The 17994-nt window shown below is 43.5% G+C and overlaps 1 protein-coding gene across 3 annotated transcripts in view; it reads right to left on the minus strand.

Annotated features, from left to right (window-relative positions):
* The window catches only part of Prepl (prolyl endopeptidase like), a 28368-nt gene that overhangs the window by 5463 nt on the left and 4911 nt on the right, over nucleotides 1–17994 (minus strand). For all 3 annotated transcript variants that reach the window (XM_021185734.2, XM_021185736.2, XM_029471133.1), the window contains 9 exons: nucleotides 15867–15989; nucleotides 14960–15026; nucleotides 13996–14202; nucleotides 11396–11531; nucleotides 9589–9805; nucleotides 8793–8978; nucleotides 4874–5071; nucleotides 3392–3567; nucleotides 1902–2118 (listed from right to left, as the gene is read on the minus strand). In XM_021185734.2, the coding sequence (XP_021041393.1) occupies nucleotides 1902–2118; nucleotides 3392–3567; nucleotides 4874–5071; nucleotides 8793–8978; nucleotides 9589–9805; nucleotides 11396–11531; nucleotides 13996–14202; nucleotides 14960–15026; nucleotides 15867–15989 (1527 nt within the window). The remainder of the gene's footprint in view (nucleotides 1–1901; nucleotides 2119–3391; nucleotides 3568–4873; nucleotides 5072–8792; nucleotides 8979–9588; nucleotides 9806–11395; nucleotides 11532–13995; nucleotides 14203–14959; nucleotides 15027–15866; nucleotides 15990–17994) is intronic.

Consider the following 17994-nt stretch of genomic DNA (forward strand, 5'->3'; position numbering starts at 1 on the left):
GACTGAGTGTGCATGACACCACATGAGGAGACTGAGTGTGCATGACACCACATGAGGAGACTGAGTGTGCATGACATCACATGAGGTGACTGAGTGTGCATGACACCAATGAGGAGACTGAGTGTGCATGACACCACATGAGGAGACTGAGTGTGCATGACACCACATGAGGAGACTGAGTGTGCATGACACCACATGAGGTGACTGAGTGTGCATGACATCACATGAGGTGATTGACTGGGCATGACATCACATGAGGCGACTGGGCATGACATCACATGAGGTGACTTTGGACACAGTGTAGGAGGAGGTTTCCCACGGCTCGGGAGGGAGGGAATGGAGAGCGTTCAGTGCTACATGTGTTTCGGTTTTGAAAAGATAAAAATTGTGATTTGGAGACTGACTGCATAATAGAGTAAATGTTTAACATTATCGAGCCATACACTAACAATAGTTATGATAGTAGATTTTGTTCCTTTCCTGTGAGTAGACAATTCTAAAAGTGAGAACTTTTAAAGCATCAAGAGCACACAAACTCTGCCGCACCTGCTGCACCGTTACTATAAAACTCATAAATCCTACTTTGATAAGATCTAGAAAATGGCCAAGAAGAAAGGAGAGAGAGCTCAGGAATGTACGTGACACACATGCACACACACAGGGAAAACACCCATCCACCTCAAGTAAAACTAAGCTAAGACATTTAGTTAAAGCTTTGTCCTGCACAGAACCATTTACTGAGTCTAGCTGTAATCCTGGCTGCCTGACAGGATGGCTTTGCTGATGTGCAAAGCTGCCAGCTTTGTAAAGAGGAGCCCTTGTACTGCACAGAGGGTGACCCAGGGAACCTAATTCAGGCAAGTGTGTGTGCCCCAGTTCTCAGAGGCAGCAATGGCAGTGTGAGGTGCTGTGCTCCCAGTGGCAGCTCCGCTGGGCAGTTCCTGGCTGGGCAGCCTCTGGCACCGGTTCTCCACACACCCACTCTTACCTAATACTCCAGTAAACCCTTTCTGCTTCAATTAGCCATAACTCTAGGTGCTTATATCAATGACTTTGACTCATACATGAACATTTTGTGTTGAACATGTAGGCTGTCCCTAATTCTTCACTGTAATGAGCAACTGAATTAAATATCCTTACACATGCACTTCTGGTTATTTCTTTTCTTTTTTTGTTTTTTCGAGACAGGGTTTCTCTGTATAGCCCTGGTTGTCCTTGAACTCACTTTGTAGACCACACACACACACACACACACACACACACACACGCACACACACCCTGAAAAGAACTACCCTGAATTCCCCAGTAATTATTTTATTTTCCAGAGTATCTAGGTAGGAGATAGGAAAAGATGAATATGAAGCCAGACACTGTACAGTTTTGGAGAACAGGAAAAGACTGTAGGGCATTTCCAGAACTGAGAGCTCATCAAAGGACAGGACCAGAAAGACACGGAGAATGGAGTCTCTGTAGCAGACGTGGTGGTACGAACTTAAGTCCTGGTGCTTGGGTCAGAGGCTGTGAGTATGAAGCCAGACTGACCTGCTATACAGCAAAACATAAAACAACATACAGAGTGTCTGAAAAGAGAGACCTATTCCCTACGTCCAGAATAAGATGCAGCTGGGCAGGATGCTGTCACATGGACAAGGGCAGTGCACACAGACTCCCAGGACAATCCACCAGGCTTCTGGAATCCTGGTACATAGATGCATTTCAAAATGTCCTGACAAATGGAAAAGGGTCACAGGGACAGCCATTAGTCTCTCAATGGCAATCCTTCAGAATCTATAAAGGTTGTCAGGGGAGAATAAATAATGGGATTAAGATAAATCCACCGCTCTGCTTAAACTTAAAGGCCACCATTTTCTCTCTGAGCAGTGGCACAGGGCGGTACTCACCTCCAGGGTCACGGCTCTCAGGAGCTCTGGCTTAGAATTACACAGTGCTCCCACGAGCACACCTCCAGCACTGAAAGCGCTCAACGTTGTTAGGCTCGGCTGAGAAAAGCCCTGGCTATGAAGCGTCTTAATGCAAGCCACTAAGTCAGCAAGACCATTGAGCTTTTTAGTTAGACGGCCATCGGCATGCCACTGGAGACCCAGCTCGCCACCACCCCTGTAGAGGAAGAAAAAAAGGACACAGTGGAGGTCGGCAAACTGTGTCACAGGCTTGTGGGTGTGTGTGTGTGTGAGGCTGGTGTGTCACAGGCTTGTGTGTGTGTCACAGGCTCGTGTTCAGCACTCAGCTCAAGCTAGGAGGAACAGCAAGAAGGACTGTGACTGGCCCACAAGGCCTAAACCAGTACTGTATCCCATCATAGGAACCAAACCAAACAACCCCAAAAGCTGGAACTGTCAACATAACCAAAAGCTGATTCAACAAATAGGCCTGACTGTCTCCTGCTGACTTCCTACAGCTGCCTGAGAGTAGCCCTTAAATCCACACGAGCACACTGACTGGAGGAAAGCAGACCACAGTCCCCAGGCACTGTGGCTGTGGCTGTACTTTACACAAACAGGGTAAAGGGGTTAGGGCAGGAGAGGGGTTAGGGCGCATGGGTCAGGAGCAGCAGTGCATGGGAAATGGCCTGTAACTGAGTTGTGAAGGAAGCGGTTTCTGCAAGGGTTAGGGAGGGGAAACTAAGACCCAGCTAGACCACAGCACTGCTGGGCCAGCGGCAGAGCATGGCGTCTGAAGGCACGAGCCAGGCGATGCCCAGAGAGAGGCGGTTCACAAGAATATTACGAAGAAATTTGCCTTTGTTCTAGAGATAGGGAGGTGGAGAAGGTTTTAAGCAGAAATTAAATGATAACGGTGTCTTGAGAACAGCTCAAATAAAATGGAGACTGGATGGAGAAAGAAGTCGAGTTGAGGGAGGCTCTGTAGGAGAAGCCTGTGGCTGCACACGGCACACACGCCCCTAATCACAGCATGTGAAGGCTACAAAACAGGACCCTGTTTCAAAAATTCTAAAAAAAGAAACCTGAGTTCTGGAGGATCACGTGGGAATAATAATGGAGCTATCAAGGGCAAACCCTGCTACACACACTCAGCCCTACAATCCACTCTGTTCTTTGGATCAAATGACTGCTATCTGAGCCATGATGCACAGGCTTAGGGACACAGAAATTCAAAACACACACGACAAGGTCAGTGTGATCCTTAATAGATTGTTGTTGTTGTCGTCGTCGTCGTTGTTTTTGCTTGCTTGTTCTGGTCTTTTAAGAAAGGGTCTCACTATACAGAGGTCTCCCTGTCTTTGCTTCCTGAGTGCTGGGATCAAAGGTGTGCACCACTATGCCCAGTCCCTCACACCCGGGCCCTAGCACCTTGTTACTCAGGCAGTCGTTACAGTGTTCTAGCACTCAGGAGAAACGTGGTGACTCACCTAACATGGCAATAAGCTAAGATCCATCCATCATCCACCAAGACCCGCTTTTCAGGCCTGAAATTCATTTTCAGGTCCATTCCGTACGCTCCATAGACATGTACCAAGAGAGGCTTCCTCTGCAGGTCCTCAGAATCGGTTTTGTGAAAAACTGTCATGGGCACTAACTTTCCATCCTGGAAATGAAGAGCCATTAGCAGGTAAGGAGACAACCTTTGCTGTTTGTTTCTTTGCAGTGCTTGGATCAGGGCATATGCTAGGCAAGGCTCTATTCCCTACACAAGAAGAATTTTAAAATGACTCAATCCCAATTTAAAAATTTTAACCACCATGCAGTGCACTCCCGAGTATGTTACTTACTAAAACTGGACACCTCTTTGTGAGGTTGTGGCATCTGCACACATAGCTCTGTACCTGCTGGTCTATAATTAGCCAGAAAAGCGCTGCCAGACTGGTTCCAACACTGGCACAGCTTCTCATGGGGGGAAAGCGACCCTGAAAAGCACTCTTCACTGCCCAGGACGAATTTATTTCTTCTGGGCCAGGCCAAAATGTCTACAGGTGGGACATTTTAGTATAACATTCTTTTATGCCTAGGGATAGATAGTGACAATTCTTATCTTTGAATATTTACAAATATGCTATTAAAAAAGTACTACCAGCCTCATTTTCTGATCTCAGAAAATGTCAAATGCTCAACCTTACTACATGAGCTCTTAGCCATCTGCATCCTTCAAATTAATACAGCCTCTATAACTGTATTAATGTAATTTATGTGTTTGGGTGTTCTGTCTGCATGTGTGCCTATATCACATCACATGTGTAGTACACATGGACACTGGAAGGAGGCGCCACATTCTCTGGGGCGTGAACCAATATGTGGGGACTAGGAAGAGAATATGGGTTTTCTAGCTGATATATACCCTTTCTCCTCTAACCTGTTTATGGCTATGCTGTGTTTCATCACAGCAATAGAAGCCCTAACTGAGGCAGGTGGGTTATCTGGAACATCACTCTTTCAGATAATACCACCTGTCCAGTGTGCTCCATCTACTTTCCTCTGTAGCTGTCAGTGCATTGGCAGTGACTTCTTGGGAAGTCACTTGGGAAGTCACTGTGGCTGCCACAGCGGAGCCTCATGAGGGCTGGCACTGTACTGCCCTAGGCTGCTCTAACCAGCTGTGTACCGTCCTTTCCGAGTGACTGCCATAACTGTACCGACTGTGCCTCTTTACTCGGTGTTAATTCAACCTCAAGAGTCAAACAGAAGCAAGTGAAGTGAGGGGCTTAGCACTCTCGTCAGACATTTTTAAAACCATGTTAAAATTAAAAGAAAAACAAAATCTGTGTATTCATAAAAGCACTTGGACCTTTTATAGTGTAAGGAACTTTCATAAAACAGTGCTGCTCTGCCCCTGAGGCTGATGCTGGCACAGTGCACCTTCAGTATTGGGAGCTGAAGGCAGAGCTTACAACACCTACCTTGCTTTTGGCTTCTAGGCGTAGAACCCGGCTGGTCTTTGTAATCGGATCTTCATGACCAGTTTCCTCAAACAGTTTGCCCTCTGCAAACTTGTATGTATAATATTTTGGTGGTCTTATTGGAGAGCAAAGCTGAAAGGGGCAGTTCTTTGGGTCAGAATTTGTATCCATTATGAATCCACAGGCCCAAGGCGGGAGCTGAAGGACAAAAGCCGTTATACTGATTAATAATACTAAGGTTTCCAAGTCTGTGCCAGGCCACTACGTTACTTACTGTTATTACATGATATGTCCTTTAAGAATTACTTCATTGTGACAAAACAGATTTCGAGTAAACAAATAAAACCCTATATAAATAACCAACAAGATAAAGAAAAATGTAGGAAAAAAATGGTTTTATCGTGATTCTAGGTTACAGGAAATTCCTTTTAACATCAAATTTATCTGGGGCTACATACTTGGGTGATGAAATGACCAAATGGCTACGAATAAGAGCAAATGAAACAGTAATCCGGTCCCAGCAGCAGCCCTCAGCCCTGCTCTTCCTGAAGTAGGACCCTCACGCGGATGCTCTGAATGATTTTCCCAGCGGCCCTTAGCCTGCTGCCTGGGCAGCCGTGATGGCAGTTATTATTCCAGGGCCACAGACGGGCTCTGCAGCACTCAGGCATTTACAATTTGTTTCTAACTTTAGCCCGAGGCTAACCATTGTGCAGAACAAAACCTTTGCAGGAACAGTGACTAGGAGAGACCCATAGCTATTATGCTCAAGATTCTTAACTTTAAGAAGAAAGGGAAGGAATCAAAATTTATTCTCTTAGAGCAGCAGGGTCCAGCGTCAAGCCTTCCTCTGACGTCCCACTTACAGCTTTTAAAGAAGCCTGGTAAGCGGCTGACAGAGTGCTCAGAAGCACTGAGGGAAGACTGAGAAGAAAATTGCCCTTCTTCCCAGTAATTGTAGAAAGAGCAAATTCCTCAGAAAATCAGCGACATCACTGGTGGGCACTACAGCAAAGCAGGAAGGGCTGCCGCCCCCAGAGGCTAGACTTTCACCTGTAGCAACCACAGCCAGAGAACACTGTGCTCAGATACTGTCCCCAATTAAGCCCGGGTCTATCGTCAGGAAAACTAACAACAACACACATTGCCTCAGATCCTATTTGAATGAAAGAACCCTTCCTGGGAGCCTGGTATCTGTCAGTGTAGGAACAGGATTCCCAGTTGCGCTGCTTCCTCTGCCTTTCAGTAAAACTTAACTATGACCACTGAATACATTGTTTAAGCTTCGGGACAACTGGTACCAACAAATCAAAGTCTAGGTTTTTCTAAAGCCAAGAGATGGAGGTCAAAGCTTCAGTCCTAACAAGAACTGTTACAAGGCTCTGGACTGGGACGCATTTGTCCAGCTGATGCAGGAGCATTAGCTGTCTCCAGGGCATCTTAAGCCGATGCCTACTGAGCTGTAATGCACGGAGAGAGCTCTGGCCTGGAAATAGACTCTCCTGCAAATAAAGGCGGGTAGAGCAGTTCCCGGGCTTGGGTGGGGCTGATTATGGCTTTAGTGGCTGAGTTTATCTAATATGTTAAAGGCCCTGGGTTTGCTTCCTAGTATTACAATAAACCATCCTCAATTTATTTTCCAAGCATTACAATAAAATATTCTCTTTTTGTGAAAAAAAAAATTAGAAAATACTAACGACATGGTAACCAATGATAAGAAAATGCGTGAGAAGTTTAATACTTCCATTGTGGGAGACTGCGTTTAGGAAGATCATCAGTCAAGTGTTCACTGGGCATACATGGTACAGACCTAAAGGTATGTCAGTAACTCCTCACAGTGTGGTTACTGAGTTTGCCCTTTATGTATGGCATGGCCTATGGATACTTATCAGTGCTACCTAGCATCATACAATTATAAAATTACTTTTAAGTAGAATCTGGTATGTACTAAAGCATTTGATTCTCTTTGATGATGACTGAGAACAATATTTAGAGTATAACAGGTGCCTACAGTTTAGAACAGGTCAGAGAGTGATAAGATAAATGATACAGCAGAAACTAAAGACAGCATTCGGTGTGAAACAGCAAGGGGGGCACTTTTAAATAAGAATACTTGAGGAGGTCATATTTACGTAGAAGCACAGTCTTAGGGGCTGGGACATAGCTCAGTTAGTAGACTACTTGCTTAGCACACACAGGCCTTGGGTTTGAACCCAGCACCACATAAAACCAGGTGTGATGGTCCATGCCAATAATCCCAGCACACGGGAGGCAGAGGCAGAAGGAACAGAAGTTCAAGACAGCCCGGGCTATACCAGCCCTGATACGTGTAATCCTACAGCAGAGAGCGCTATATGGCATTTCCAGTTTTCTTGCTGTATAATTATAGAAATTATAAATTCACTAGAAATTACCCACTTCCCGACCTTCATACACATGGACCGCAGTGAGGACACATGTCCCTGCCAGCTTCCCAGTCACAGCAGATGGAGAAAGCAAGCAAAGTCCTAAAGCAATGGTCATTTTTATTTCAGGGTCTACACAGACATCTGACAGACTCAACATTAAACTTAGCAATTTGATTTTAGAGAGCAACTCAAGAATTCTAATTGTTACAGGCTCCTATTGTTGATTTGTATCTGTAGAAGAAGAACTGTAATTGTTACAGGCTCCCATTGTTTATCTGTATCTGTATAACAGTCTTGAAGCTCATCTCCCTGATTCCTGTTTGCTGCAGTCTTCACTAATATAGTTGCTTAATAATCTTATGTAATATAGCTCCAACAGCTCAAACAACTGTTTCCTCTGTCATAACTTACACACTCTGCTCATACCAGGTAAAAGGCATTACAAGCATTCAGCAGTGTGGTTGCATGTTCCTTTAACCCTAGCACTTGGGAAACAGAGGCAGGTGGATCTCTGTGAGTTCAAGGACAGCCTGGACTACACAGTGAGTTCTAGGACAGCCAGGGTTACATTAAAAAAACCCAAACCCTGTTTTGAAATTCTCCTGCCCCCGCCCCAAAGCATTACGCCATAACTTCATCCTCTAGAAATGTATTCTGCATCAGCAAGACAGATTTAAGAACTGGTCCCCTGAAGATGCACGGGCCTCAGCTTCGAGCTCATTCTCGGCTCTCACAGGCTGAGTCTCGCTGTTATTTTACAGAGGCTTCCTGAGCAAGAGTCCGCCTTCCTTTGAGCTCTACGACCGTTTGCGGTTGAAACACTTATTTAAAAGTAATGTATAATTAAGCATGTTATTTTGAAATTTGTCTAATATCATAAAACCTTCATTCACTCGGGCCAGATATTTTATTCTGCTGTCTTTCCACGCCATGATGCTGTGGATATTTACTTAATACTACTTTGAAAATGGACAGTAAGGTTGCCATTCCTTAATTTATCGGGTTTATTTCTGAAGGCATTTGGTCTTGCCTTGGCAGCCACAGCTGTTAAAGTTACACACGCCATTACCATCCTTTTGTGTCATGGAGACCACAGACATCCATGTACTTAGAGCGAGCAGGTCTATACTGGGTAAGAAAACTGGCAGAGAGAGGTGATGCAGATACAAGCTGACCATTGTCCTTCTGGGATGTGGCCCCGGCAAGTAGCAGTCAGTGGCCGGGGACCAGCTTCTATGTAGGACTTGGTTATTGCTGCTCCTCAGACTGAAGAGATAGATACCTGCCCACAGAGCTATGTAGACAGACAGACAGAATGACCCCTAACACCGTTTCTCAAGTCCATCTGTAAATCTATTGGTTTAAGTAAGACGTTAAAAAAAGGTCTGTCAAAACTGGTATTTTAAAATCCACTTGAATTCCTTTAAGAAAAGTACATGCATTCAACTTTTGATGCTCTATCTAGCTAAAGTGTGTTTTGTTGAGTACTGCTATCTTGAGAATAGACCTACCTTTAGGGAGCGCACTGAGTCGTCGGCCAGACCAATCACATTAACATAGAGGAGATTGCTGTGTTTCAGGAACAGAACACAGTGGTCCTTAAACATGTCCAAGTCTACAACCTTGGTATTTCTCTTCATTGTGAAAAATAAATCCCAATTCATAATAGCAGGGGCATCAGCTGCTGTCCGCATCAGCTGTGTGAAGAAGGTTAGGAAGATGTAGGTGACAGAACACAAGGTTGCAGAGCTCAGGGTGAGATCACTGAGGAGACCACATCAACTGTCCCTATTCTATGATGAGCTGTACGAGGGACAAAGTGTGAATGTCACTGTTTTAGCCCAGGTTAGCACACTGGGTGGTGAGACAATGTGCCATGCTTAGCTGACAGTTAACCAGGGGACAATGGATGTACTGGTATGCCTGCCTGAGACTAATCTAAATGCCATCTCACAATCAGGATTTCAAGTGTGCTCTTCTAAGCCCAACTAAGTTTGGTTTTTACAACATGAACAGTACAGAATGCTTCATTCACTGATATTTTATGTACAGTTATAGTAGGAAGAGATGTTAGCTCTAAGGGGAGGGAAACAGTGGAAGGGAGGTGGGAATGATGCTGCACAGGAAGGCAGCACCATCCCACACCCCACAGGAAGGCAGCACCATCCCACACCCCACAGGAAGGCAGCACCATTGCACACTTTAACCCCCCAGCCCCATTCTCTCAATATAGAAGGAAGGCTGGTGAGAGAGAGCGGACACTTAGAGGAGCCCGTCCCAGTGGGAGCGAGCGGGATGGAGAACTACCTTGAATTCTGTAGGTTCTCCAACATTCGTCAGGATGTATAACTCATCATCTCGATGCTCAACATAGTAAAGCATTCCGTGTATCCTCTTCTGAATAAGGACTGGTGGGTCCCACGGGCTCAGGCCGTCTATCAACCACACCTCGGAAGTCGTCTTGTTCATAATATTCAGTGTGAGGAAACGACTGTCTTTTGTAAGGTAGAGGAAAACAAAATAGCTACAAAGAAAACAGAAGCACAGGGTCACGCTGAGCTCTTTCTGGGCTGGCGGAGGCCCTGGGATTGAGCAGGGAAACGCCACTTTGCCATTCTGGAATATCATTAGATATGTACGAGGTAAGGCTGAGATGACGTGCATGGATTTCTATTATATATATTCCCATAAATAGATTTAAATAAGGGGTACATTTAGAAGGAGGAAAGAGCGGCAGCCCAGCTATAAACCCTGAAGACTCTGGAACCAATGGTGTCGTTTGGAATAGATGCCACCACCATCCGATCTCAGCACCTCAGGTGAAATGTTACAATATACTAAACTGAACAAGAAAGGTTTTGGAGGGGCTAGAGAGGTGACTCAGCAGTTAAGAGTACTGCCACTCTTCCAGAGAACCTGGGTTCAATTCCTAGCACCCTTATGGTGGCTCACAGCTGTCTCTAGCTCCCGTTCTAGTAGAGCCAATGTTTCTCTTTTGGCCTCTATGGGTACTGGGCATGCATGAGCGACACAGATGCATTTGCAGGCAAAATGCCCATACAATACAATAAAATTAAATAAAATAGTTGTTTATTCAAGCTCAATCTTACAAGCATCTATGAAGCAATTCTAAAACTCCTTGCAGGCGGAATAGGAGTTACTCCTGGTTTATTCTCTCTCCCCCTCCCTCCCTCCCTTTCCTACTTTCTCCTCCTTGTTTTCTTTTGGTTTTCAGAGATAGGATTTCTCCGTGTAGCCCTGGCTGTTCTGGATCTCTGTGTACCAGAATGGGCTTGAACTCAGAGAGATCCGTCTGCCTCTGCCTCCCAAGTGCTGGGATTAAACACCAGTGCACTCGGCTCTAATTCTCTTTCTTGTTGGAAGAGTTAGGATCCAACATAAGAGAAGAGAGGTAAAGAGCTACAAAGTTGCCATTTACTTGCAACTTTTCAAGTCCCATAAATCGAGCCTGTTAGCCTGGGAGCTCGGGGCTTTGGATTCCAAGAGTCTTCAGAGGGCAGTCATTGTCCTTGCTTGTTACAATGTAGACCCGTTCTTGGTGAACAGGAATTCTGCCATGGAGGGAAAGTGTGTCATGGTAGTGCTGTGTGTGTGTGTGTGTGTATGTATGTGTGTAGAGTTGGGGAGGGGCTGAATATCCAGTAACTTAATCACATTTTTTTTTTTAAATTTAGCATAGATCTTTCCTTATAGAATCTGCATAATAGGTTTTATTAGAATGTATAGATTTTATGGCTCTAGAAATAGAAATATTTGAAAACAAAGAGTCAATATTTAAAATATCCTGTAAGAATATATTAGCAAGTATTTTCCCGACCATTCTACCATCAAAATGAAAACCTGTTTTTAAATAGCCAAGAACTGAAGTACAGAAAACAAAGATGGTGGACACCCTGGCTGACAAGGGCTCTTTGTGACCATATTTATAACTTTTTCATCATCAGGCATCCCAAATTGATAAAGTTTGGTAAACTCTGTAATTAGCTCTTGAAGGTAGAATAACACAGTAGTAATTTTCTCCATTCTCAATACTTCTGGTCAACCTGATCAATTCATTGGATGGGGGAGAGCCTGGAGGGCAGTGCGATGGCACCTTGGGTCTTTCTCTGTGTAGAACCGTTCATTGCGCTTGTTGTCACCAAATGTGGCTCGATACACATCGTGGCAGCGAAGGTTCCTTTGGAAGGTGTAGAATAAGACATCTTCATCTTCTTCATCCTTCACCCATTCTGAAAGGAAGAAATGAAAGGAATTAAGACATTGCTACCTGTGTAGTTTAAAATGGTGTAGTACTCAAATGTTGAATGCCAAGCGAAGAACCTGTAAGCTGATCAAATCTACACACTGCATAAGCTTAATGGAATATAACCCGAGTTTACAACCCAGAGAGCATATATAAAAGCCACCACGCTGTTCCAAGTTTTCCATCACTTAGTCTCTGCCCACTCAGCGCCTAAGTAAGACCCCATATTCAGAGGTAAGGAAAGTATTGGTAAAGTCCCATTTGCCTTTTGGGAGATGGCTGCTTAACTCGGTAGAGACAGTGGTCACTCTCTCTCCGACTCAGTGTCTGCTTCCAGGGACAAAGATGGCTCAAACTACCCAGAGCATTTAACGGGGTCCTTCCTTTCAGCACCTGGCTGAGCATCGCTATAAGTCAGTAGTATATAATATGCACTCTGATCTTAAAGGTTTGATGCACAAATGTTATTTGTTAGACTTCACTATGCAGGGCCTGGGGAGATATGGGTACCTGAGTCTGAATCCCTAGCACCCACATAAAAAGCTGTGCATGGGGGGGATGGTGAGATGGCTCAGTGGTTAAGAGCACCGACTGCTCTTTTGAAGGTCCTGAGTTCAAATCCCAGCAACCATCTGTAACGAGATCTGGTGCCCTCTTCTGGAGTGTCTGAAGACAGCTACAGTGCACTTATGATAAATAAATAAATAAATAAATCTTAAAAAAAAAAAAAATGCTGTTCATGGCTGTAATCCCAGGAACTGGGGCTAAGGGATGATCATAAGGGCTTGCCGGCTACTCAGTCACCTTAGCCTAAATGGGGAGCTTCTGGCCCAGTGACAGATTCTGTCTCAAAGGACTAAGGCACAGAATAATAAAGAAAGCCAGCCAATTCCCTATTCTGGCATGGAGCAAGCATGGGTACACTTGTACACTCACGTGTCTGTAACAGACACACAGACACACACATGGGGGAGGGGAGGATTATTCACACGTACAAAAGAATGTATTAGGTAGATTATAATTTCATTTTTCAATTTAATACAAAAGGATCTAATTAAGCAATTCAGAAAATAATGGCAATGTAATATAAGTAATGATAAATGATAAAATTTAAAGCTAGATCAATACTGAAAATGTCAGTTTCTATTGGTAAATGCCAGCTCAACATGTTCCAGTTTCTTCTAGGAGTGGTTTTGAGACTTGTCCTGTATTAGATCTCCATGATAAAAATAAACTAAACTAAACTAACAATAACAAACCATCCAAATTCAAGGTTGAATACAATCTCTAGAAGTAACATCTGTAAAACTTCAGTCTGCATAATAAACTGGCTCAGAGTTACTATATAACAGAATATACATGGAGGACTTAGAAGTGAGATTAGAAGTGGTTTAAAAACACGAGCACTACTTTATTTAAAATGTTTTACTTATTATCAGTGTGTGCACAAAGTGTGTGGGAATGTTGTGCATGTCTGTGTCTGTCCCAGTGCGGGGGTGGAGCCACTTTCAGGAAGTGGCTGTCTCCTCTCGCCACGAGTTCTGGGGTTGAAGTCAGGTCATCAGGCTTGTGTGGAAAGTGTTTTACCCACAATGCCTCTTGACAGCTCATGAGATTCTTATTTTGTATTTTTTTTCTTATAAAAAAGAATTAATTGGGGCTGGCTTACAGGTTCAGAGGTTATCATCAAGGTGGGAGCATGGCAGTAACCAGGCAGGCCTGGCGCAGGCAGAGCTGAGCTGAGAGTTCTATGTCTTCATCCAAAGGCTGCTAGTGGAAGACTCTATTTTGTACTTTTAATTACGTATGCGGTGTGTGATGGTTTGTACACGGTTGGCCCTGGGAGTGGCACTATTTGGAGGTGTGGCCTTGTTGGAATAGGTGAGGTGCTGTGGATGTGGGCTTTAAGACCCTCATCCTAGCTGCCTGGAAGTCACTAGCAGCCTTCAGATGAAGATGTAGAATTCTCAGCTCTGCCTGTACCATGCCTGCCTGGATGCTGCCATACTTCTGCCTTGATGATAATGGACTGACCTTCTGACCCTGTAAGCCAGCCCCAATCAAATGTTGTCTTTATAAGAATTGCCTTGGTCATTTGGTGTTTGTTCATAGCAGTAAAACCCTAACTAGGACACGGTGTGTCTATCTCCATGTGTGTCTCTGTTGGGTCCTTCATGAGTTAGGAGCTACAGGTGGTTCTAGGTGGCCCAGCATGGACACTGAAAACTGCCCATGGGTTCTCTACAAGAGTGACAGACATGCTCTCAGCCACTGAGCCATCTCTTCAGTCCCTCATGGACCCACCTAGATAATTAAAGGAGGGATTATTTTGTAATATGAACTCCATAGGAAGCTGTGGAGTGCAGAGAGAAAGGGACCGGGCACTGATCTTCCCTACCATCATGAGCAGCGTCCTTGGCTGCCTTTCTACAGACGACTTGGTGGCTTACCAAAACTGGACACGTTTGGGAACGATGCTTCCATGACAGGCTGGTCACTGAGCTTCACGACGATTAAGGTGGAAGTTTCAGACTCCTCCGTCCTTATCTTGGCAGCCACGTATTTCTCATCAGGAGCAACTCTGATGCAATCAATGAAAGGCTGATCCAGTTTAAGCTCTTCCAGGTTGAATAAAACTTCATAAATATCACTGTCAGCTGCATGAAGAAAGGTGGGGAAGAGAGAACTCCACAACTTATACTTGTAAGTCATTCTAAACTATACTCAACATTTTAAATTGACATTCTCTGAGGTCATAGACTCATATCTTTCTACAATCATTATTAAAAAGTATTTTATTCAACATTATTCTACGTATCAACTTATGAGCTACAGTCTTAGTCTAGGACAGTGGTTCTAACCTTCCTAATGCTGTGACCCTTTAACACAGTTCCTCATGTTGTGGGGAGCCCTCAACCATAAAATTATTGTCGTTGCTACTTCATAACTGTCATTTTGCTACTGTTATGAATCATAATGTAAACAAATATTTTAGGAGTTAAGAGGTTTGCCAAGGGGTGGCAACACACAGGTTCAGAACCACTGGTCTAGTGTTTACAGAACTCATAAAAAGAATATACCTGACATACGTAACATATGCGAAGTGCCTAGCATAGCACCAAGACACAGAACATACTCATAACATGCTGGACCCATGTCCACTATGGCACTGAGACACAGAACATACTAACAACATGCTGGACCCATGTCCACTCTCCATGTTAAAGCTCTTGAACATGGGTTGTTAACTCTACCTTAAGTCAACTCAGATACTAAAATCCACTCAGTTAAAACAATTAGAAATAATCTTTAACAAACTCTATTCTAATATCTTTGAGCAACGACTATCAGGCTTCCTGTTAAACAACTGAAGCCTAAAAGGCCAGATCATCAGAAAGAAGACCTGTAGCTTACCTTCTTCGTCTTTGGAACGAACCAAGCAGCAACCTTCTTGGTAATAGACGAAGCCGCCATGTTTAATCTGACAACAGGGAGAAGACAGGGCTTGTTTGATAATATTTTAATTATTTAACGGTTTGACTACTTCAGACGAAGAGATGACACCTACCATAGAGCTGGTCTACTGAGGTACGTGAATGAACCATGAAACGGGTCCGTTTCACAACACAGGTAGCAAGAAACGGTTTTCCTAAGTTGTTGGCAATTTCTGATACATAAATGCATAACAAAATCTATGCTGCTCATCTAATAGCTGTTTAGTGAGACTCAATTAACAATATCAAGCAGCATCATTAAGATAATCTAAAATGACACAGAGAAGAAAACTCTCGCTAACCTGAGACGCCAACCAACACTCTGGTATCCTTTCTTTTAAAATCACTGTCTTCATCAACTGCGCAGTACCAACTTGATTGTACACAGAATATACCATGGTGTGACAGTGTTTGAGATCAAGAAAATAAATATTTATATATACATATGTATGTTTACATATGTACATATAACTATATATATAACTATAGTTATAGTTAACTGTATATATATAACTATATATACATATGTATATAAACATACATACATATATACATATACATACATATATACATATACATACATATATACATATATGTGTGTATATATATACACATATATGAAGTCACCTCCTACGCTTGGTGCTTTATCTTAGGATGAACTTTAAGGATCCCGTTCTCGTCATCGTTACAGCTGAAGATGCTCAGCGTGCTTGGAAGGCTAAGCAGGAGCTGATTTTGATGGGGGGCTCTGCCTATGAAGTGCAAGGCAGTTCACCCATCTCCACTGCCTGCACAGCAGCCCTCCTGGATGGCGTGGTGCAGCTTACCTCTGCATTGACGACTTCGTACTCTTCCTGTGGCTGTGTTTCCAGTCTTGTTCTCACTTTTTCAAATGCATCCATGTTTTCAGAAGTGGGCTTTTCACTTTCTGGCTTAGTAGGCAGAAGATCCTAGAAACATTTTTGGTGGTATGGTCACAATCTTCCAAAGCCAGGGGAAAGTCTTCGCTTCTTAGGATGGTTATACTTTTCATGCAGGCGTTACAATGTTAGGTATTTATAAAATGTGTTTTACAAATCTTATTCTTTCTTAAGCTCACCAAAAGAAAGCAGACACTTGATGTGTTATAACTGTACGAGTCCTTAAGATACTTCTAGAAGCACCAAGAAGCCCTGGCAATGTTCAGAAACACTACATACAGTTAAGGAGGAAAGAGAATCCTTTGAACTTTTACATATTTAATCAAAATAACCACGGGGGGTGGGGATGGGGGCTCCGGGAAAGCCTGTTGAGTTTCGAAAGTACTGAAATACAACCTACAAGGAGGGAAATGTCAGAGAGGAAGGTTAACTAATAGAAGATGTAGGCTATTAACTCAGAGAATAATTACAATACTTATCCTGGTTTATTGCACTTCTTATGTTGTTGGGATATAGAAAGTGGAATAATGGCTCAGAAGACAAGGTCTCTCATTTTTTTGACACGGTTTCTCTGTGTAGCCCTGGCTGTCCTAAAACTCACTCTGTAGACCAGGCTTCAACAGAAGATGTCCGCCTGCTCCTGCCTGCTGAGTGCTGGGATTAAAGGCATGCTCCGTTGCCACCTGGTGCTTCCCTTTCTGTTTAAGGGTTAGTTTACTATAAAAAAGGAAGGATAAACAACGGAACCTAATGGTAAGTAGAGATGGAGAAGAAACCACACCATCATCCCCCATGTTCGGATAAGGTTCAGCCTAAAACTGCCAAAGGATAAAAACATTCAATCATTCAACACGCCACTGCTTTGCCTTGTTTAAACAAAAGAATTTTAGTCAAGATGTCTGATTCTTTAGCTCTTTGCCAGCGATGACAAATGCAGAGAGAGGGCAGTGAGTCTCTTGTAAGGACCCTGTGGCTGATACATGCTTACTGCCGGAGAACACTCGCTCACAGCACTTAACAACAATGTTGAGAATGGAAGCTACAAATGGAGATAAGATTGTAAGACGTTTACAACCTAAAAGTAAGCAAAATAAAACAGAAAACTCATCAAAACAGACTAAATGGAAAAGAATAATTTTCACAAAGCTATTCTTTGAAAATCTTGGGGATGCTTTAATGATTTGGGTTAGATTTAATTAATCATCATAGCTGCTATGGTAGTCTTAATCTTTTAGTATCTACTTTCTTTTAAACATTATTATATATTTATTTAGTTCATGTTGGTGGGGGGGGGGTTAGTTTTCTCCTTCACTTCACAGAAGTGAAGAACTCCAGTGCCAAGTCCTGGTAGCAAGCACTCGTCCCCACTGAGCCTGCTCACTAGCCTCTCCACCTCTACCTTCAATCAGAGCTGTAATTCTTAAATAATTATTTGCAGTCAAAATAATGAAGGTTTGACACATTATTTTCAGTCATGTTCTTGCATTTTATAAGGTATATGGCTGATATTTGGAGTAAGGCAATTTGTAACCCTCTAATATTGCCTGGAGTAGGAAATGATAAAACAGAATATGGCTAGAAGTCTGCCTTGAAACTCTTTGCAAGTGAGAAGCCCTGAAACTCAGATTCTCTGAATCGTGCAGATACTGCTCGCCTTGCTGGAAAGATTTTCTTTCTTTCCGTTCTTTTAGACAGAGCCTTGTGACTCTCCGGCTACGCTCACATTGGTGTGTACTGGAAGGTGGCCTCGAGCATCTGACCCTCCATCTCCAGAGGGATGGGATTACAGATGAGTGCTATCACTCCCAGCCTGTGGTCTAGGAGCTGAGCGAGGGCCTTGTGCACACTAGGCAAGCACTCTAGCAAATGAGCCACACTCCCATTCCCAGGCCTGCTGAACTCTTAAGGTTTCATGTGCACTCCCACTCTTTCAGGAGCAGGAAAGTACCTTTTACCACTTTCCAAAGGGCAAAACATAAATCCAGTTTAACTATGAAAGGTATTAACAATCAAATGCACAGCTCATTTGTGGCAT

Source organism: Mus caroli, chromosome 17, assembly GCF_900094665.2.
Source record: "Mus caroli chromosome 17, CAROLI_EIJ_v1.1, whole genome shotgun sequence".
Classification (NCBI taxonomy): Eukaryota; Metazoa; Chordata; class Mammalia; order Rodentia; family Muridae; genus Mus; species Mus caroli.